Source organism: Garra rufa, chromosome 10 (assembly GCF_049309525.1).
Source record: "Garra rufa chromosome 10, GarRuf1.0, whole genome shotgun sequence".
NCBI classification, from domain to species: domain Eukaryota; kingdom Metazoa; phylum Chordata; class Actinopteri; order Cypriniformes; family Cyprinidae; genus Garra; species Garra rufa.
In genome coordinates, this window is record NC_133370.1 from 392,268 (window position 1) to 398,267 (window position 6,000).

Here is a 6,000-nt window from a genome sequence, read left to right on the forward strand (position 1 = left end):
CTCTTCGATTTTGATTGATTTTGTTTGATCAACAGATTCAAACATTGTTTGGTTTTGTTCGATTAAGAGATTCAAATATGGACTGGTTTTGTTCAGATAACATTTAAATATCCGGTTTTGTTCAATTAACTCTTCGATTTTGATTGATTTTGTTTGATCAACAGATTCAAACATTGTTTGGTTTTGTTCGATTAAGAGATTCAAATATGGACTGGTTTTGTTCAAATAACATTTAAATATCCGGTTTTGTTCAATTAACTGTCTTCGATGTTGATTGATTTTGTTTGATCAACAGATTCAAACATTGTTTGGTTTTGTTCGATTAAGAGATTCAAAAATGGACTGGTTTTGTTCAGATAACATTTAAATATCCGGTTTTGTTCAATTAACTCTTCGATGTTGATTGATTTTGCTTGATTTACAGATTCAAACATTGTTTGGTTTTGTTTAAGAGATTCAAATGTGGGCTGGTTTTGTTCAAATAACATTTAAATATCCGGTTTTGTTCAATTAACTGTCTTCGATGTTGATTGATTTTGTTTGATCAACAGATTCAAACATTGTTTGGTTTTGTTCGATTAAGAGATTCAAATATGGACTGGTTTTGTTCAAATAACATTTAAATATCCGGTTTTGTTCAATTAACTGTCTTCGATGTTGATTGATTTTGTTTGATCAACAGATTCAAACATTGTTTGGTTTTGTTCGATTAAGAGATTCAAAAATGGACTGGTTTTGTTCAGATAACATTTAAATATCCGGTTTTGTTCAATTAACTCTTCGATTTTGATTGATTTTGTTTGATCAACAGATTCAAACATTGTTTGGTTTTGTTCGATTAAGAGATTCAAATATGGACTGGTTTTGTTCAGATAACATTTAAATATCCGGTTTTGTTCAATTAACTCTTCGATTTTGATTGATTTTGTTTGATCAACAGATTCAAACATTGTTTGGTTTTGTTCGATTAAGAGATTCAAATATGGACTGGTTTTGTTCAAATAACATTTAAATATCCGGTTTTGTTCAATTAACTGTCTTCGATGTTGATTGATTTTGTTTGATCAACAGATTCAAACATTGTTTGGTTTTGTTCGATTAAGAGATTCAAAAATGGACTGGTTTTGTTCAGATAACATTTAAATATCCGGTTTTGTTCAATTAACTCTTCGATTTTGATTGATTTTGTTTGATCAACAGATTCAAACATTGTTTGGTTTTGTTCGATTAAGAGATTCAAATATGGACTGGTTTTGTTCAGATAACATTTAAATATCCGGTTTTGTTCAATTAACTCTTCGATTTTGATTGATTTTGTTTGATCAACAGATTCAAACATTGTTTGGTTTTGTTCGATTAAGAGATTCAAATATGGACTGGTTTTGTTCAAATAACATTTAAATATCCGGTTTTGTTCAATTAACTGTCTTCGATATTGATTGATTTTGTTTGATCAACAGATTCAAACATTGTTTGGTTTTGTTCGATTAAGAGATTCAAAAATGGACTGGTTTTGTTCAGATAACATTTAAATATCCGGTTTTGTTCAATTAACTCTTCGATGTCGATTGATTTTGTTTGATTTACAGATTCAAACATTGTTTGGTTTTGTTTAAGAGATTCAAATGTGGGCTGGTTTTGTTCAAATAACATTTAAATATCCGGTTTTGTTCAATTAACTGTCTTCGATGTTGATTGATTTTGTTTGATCAACAGATTCAAACATTGTTTGGTTTTGTTCGATTAAGAGATTCAAATATGGACTGGTTTTGTTCAAATAACATTTAAATATCCGGTTTTGTTCAATTAACTGTCTTCGATGTTGATTGATTTTGTTTGATCAACAGATTCAAACATTGTTTGGTTTTGTTCGATTAAGAGATTCAAAAATGGACTGGTTTTGTTCAGATAACATTTAAATATCCGGTTTTGTTCAATTAACTCTTCGATTTTGATTGATTTTGTTTGATCAACAGATTCAAACATTGTTTGGTTTTGTTCGATTAAGAGATTCAAATATGGACTGGTTTTGTTCAGATAACATTTAAATATCCGGTTTTGTTCAATTAACTCTTCGATTTTGATTGATTTTGTTTGATCAACAGATTCAAACATTGTTTGGTTTTGTTCGATTAAGAGATTCAAATATGGACTGGTTTTGTTCAAATAACATTTAAATATCCGGTTTTGTTCAATTAACTGTCTTCGATGTTGATTGATTTTGTTTGATCAACAGATTCAAACATTGTTTGGTTTTGTTCGATTAAGAGATTCAAAAATGGACTGGTTTTGTTCAGATAACATTTAAATATCCGGTTTTGTTCAATTAACTCTTCGATGTTGATTGATTTTGCTTGATTTACAGATTCAAACATTGTTTGGTTTTGTTTAAGAGATTCAAATATGGACTGGTTTTGTTAAAATAACATTTAAATATCCGGTTTTGTTCAATTAACTCTTCGATGTTGATTGATTTTGTTTGATCAACAGATTCAAACGTTGTTTGGTTTTGTTCGATTAAGAGATTCAAATGTGGACTGGTTTTGTTAAAATAACATTTAAATATCCGGTTTTGTTCAATTAACTCTTCGATGTTGATTGATTTTGCTTGATTTACAGATTCAAACATTGTTTGGTTTTGTTTAAGAGATTCAAATGTGGGCTGGTTTTGTTCAAATAACATTTAAATATCCGGTTTTGTTCAATTAACTGTCTTCGATGTTGATTGATTTTGTTTGATCAACAGATTCAAACATTGTTTGGTTTTGTTCGATTAAGAGATTCAAATATGGACTGGTTTTGTTCAAATAACATTTAAATATCCGGTTTTGTTCAATTAACTGTCTTCGATGTTGATTGATTTTGTTTGATCAACAGATTCAAACATTGTTTGGTTTTGTTCGATTAAGAGATTCAAAAATGGACTGGTTTTGTTCAGATAACATTTAAATATCCGGTTTTGTTCAATTAACTCTTCGATTTTGATTGATTTTGTTTGATCAACAGATTCAAACATTGTTTGGTTTTGTTCGATTAAGAGATTCAAATATGGACTGGTTTTGTTAAAATAACATTTAAATATCCGGTTTTGTTCAATTAACTCTTCGATGTTGATTGATTTTGCTTGATTTACAGATTCAAACATTGTTTGGTTTTGTTTAAGAGATTCAAATGTGGGCTGGTTTTGTTCAAATAACATTTAAATATCCGGTTTTGTTCAATCAACAGATTCAAACATTGTTTGGTTTTGTTCGATTAAGAGATTCAAATATGGACTGGTTTTGTTCAAATAACATTTAAATATCCGGTTTTGTTCAATTAACTGTCTTCGATGTTGATTGATTTTGTTTGATCAACAGATTCAAACATTGTTTGGTTTTGTTCGATTAAGAGATTCAAAAATGGACTGGTTTTGTTCAGATAACATTTAAATATCCGGTTTTGTTCAATTAACTCTTCGATGTTGATTGATTTTGCTTGATTTACAGATTCAAACATTGTTTGGTTTTGTTTAAGAGATTCAAATATGGACTGGTTTTGTTAAAATAACATTTAAATATCCGGTTTTGTTCAATTAACTGTCTTCGATGTTGATTGATTTTGTTTGATCAACAGATTCAAACATTGTTTGGTTTTGTTCGATTAAGAGATTCAAAAATGGACTGGTTTTGTTCAGATAACATTTAAATATCCGGTTTTGTTCAATTAACTCTTCGATGTTGATTGATTTTGCTTGATTTACAGATTCAAACATTGTTTGGTTTTGTTTAAGAGATTCAAATATGGACTGGTTTTGTTAAAATAACATTTAAATATCCGGTTTTGTTCAATTAACTGTCTTCGATGTTGATTGATTTTGTTTGATCAACAGATTCAAACATTGTTTGGTTTTGTTCGATTAAGAGATTCAAAAATGGACTGGTTTTGTTCAGATAACATTTAAATATCCGGTTTTGTTCAATTAACTCTTCGATGTTGATTGATTTTGCTTGATTTACAGATTCAAACATTGTTTGGTTTTGTTTAAGAGATTCAAATGTGGGCTGGTTTTGTTCAAATAACATTTAAATATCCGGTTTTGTTCAATTAACTGTCTTCGATGTTGATTGATTTTGTTTGATCAACAGATTCAAACATTGTTTGGTTTTGTTCGATTAAGAGATTCAAATATGGACTGGTTTTGTTCAAATAACATTTAAATATCCGGTTTTGTTCAATTAACAGTCTTAAATGTTGATTGATTTTGTTTGATTAAGAGATTCAAACATTGGTCGATTTTGTTCATTATGAGTTTTGAATATTTAAATATTGTTTGATTTTGTTCGATTAACAGATTTAAACATCAGTCAGTCGGTTTTGTTTGATTACGATTTTTAAATGTAAGTAAATTTATTTTAAATAATAGATTTAAATGTTGGTCGGTTTTGTCATTGTCCACTTTGGCTGTCTGTCAGAGAATTAAGTCTATGTTTTAGTTCACAACCATAAAGAACAAAGGAAATGAAATAAGCAGTGAATATTGGAAAACAGCAGATGAGCCAGACTTACACTGGAGCTCATATTGATTCTGAATCTGCGGTGGTCTCTCAGGTACACGCTGACGGAGGGTGACTTCCATCACCTGAAGAAAGCTCGTCTGACGCACCTGCACATGCAGCCGCCAGCACTGAAGATCCTCACCATCATGGAGTGCGAATCACCGGAGAACAGCGTGACGCTCCCCGAACAGCCCTCGCAGCACCCGTCCCTCTCTATATTCCAGGTGACACACTGCTTTATTATTTCTCAAACATCATCTCCAACATGAACAGCATCAGCAGCGTGTTTATTTCTGTCATATGCACTGCAGAAAACATTAAAAATGCACTAGTGACCCATTTGCAGCACAGGCTTTTGTGAAGCTACATTAAACACTGGAGTGAGCTCACATTATATGAACAACTAAACAAACTCTTACTGGGCCTGATGATCCGCAGACACACAAAGACTCTTCTGTTCAGTAAATATGACTGAATAAAGAGCATTTCAGCAGATTACAGTAGCACTTTTGGGTTCCATGTAGATGAATTATCATTTGCCTGTAAATGCCATTTGCTTTCTCACGTAAATGAGATGAAGTTCATCATAACGCTCTCTGACTCACTGCTGATTCATTTCTACACAGAGCCGCAGTTCAGTTACGCAACACAAACGCTGTCAGTGTCTGACTCAGGGTTTGCAGCTTCTGTAACTGTTTTCATAGATATTATTTGTAATATTTTTATATTTTACTAACTTCAAAATAAATACTTAACCAACTTCAAAATCTGAATTATTTGTTTATTTGCACACTGCTCAAAATATTATTTTGATATTTCCTATTTTCAAATTTAAGTTAAGGTTTTAAGAATTTTGTTGTGTGCTTTTGTCATTTTTATTGTACGGGACATTTTAAAAAATATATATTTTTTTTAATATTATGAATGTTTAAAATATTTGTATTTTTATATAGACTATATCTATCTACACTACCAGTCAAAAGTTATTTTTAACTTAAGATTTTTAATGTTTTTAAAGAAGTAAAGCAAAAACTAACATTTTAAAACGTGTTTACTATTTAAAATAACTGCTTTCTATTTGAATATATTTAAAAATTTAATTTATTCCTGTGATTTCAAAGTTGATTTTACAGTATCATTACTCCAGTCATAGGATCCTTCAGAAATCATTCTAACATTCTGATTTGCTGCTCAAAACATTTATAATAATAATAATAATAATAAGAATAAGAAGAATAAGAATAAGAAGAAGAAGAAGAAGAAGAAGAAGAAGAAATCTTTAGTAACATTATAAATGTGTTTATCACCACTTTTGATCAATTTAAAGCATCCTTGGTAAAAAGTATTAATTTTCATAAATGCTTTGCAAAAAATAAGAAGCTTTTGAATGGTATAGTGTATAATGTCAAAAAAGCTTTTTTAATTCAGATAAATGCTGATCTTTGGATCATTAATAATAATA

The 6,000-nt window shown here is 29.9% G+C and overlaps 1 protein-coding gene across 1 annotated transcript in view; it reads left to right on the top strand.

Moving 5' to 3' along the window:
- cbarpa (CACN subunit beta associated regulatory protein a) overlaps positions 1-6,000 on the top strand; it is a 44,021-nt gene that overhangs the window by 21,714 nt on the left and 16,307 nt on the right. Inside the window, exons 6-7 of the mRNA XM_073848410.1 lie at positions 4,591-4,762; positions 5,165-5,213. Coding sequence (XP_073704511.1) covers positions 4,591-4,762; positions 5,165-5,213 — 221 coding nt within the window. The remainder of the gene's footprint in view (positions 1-4,590; positions 4,763-5,164; positions 5,214-6,000) is intronic.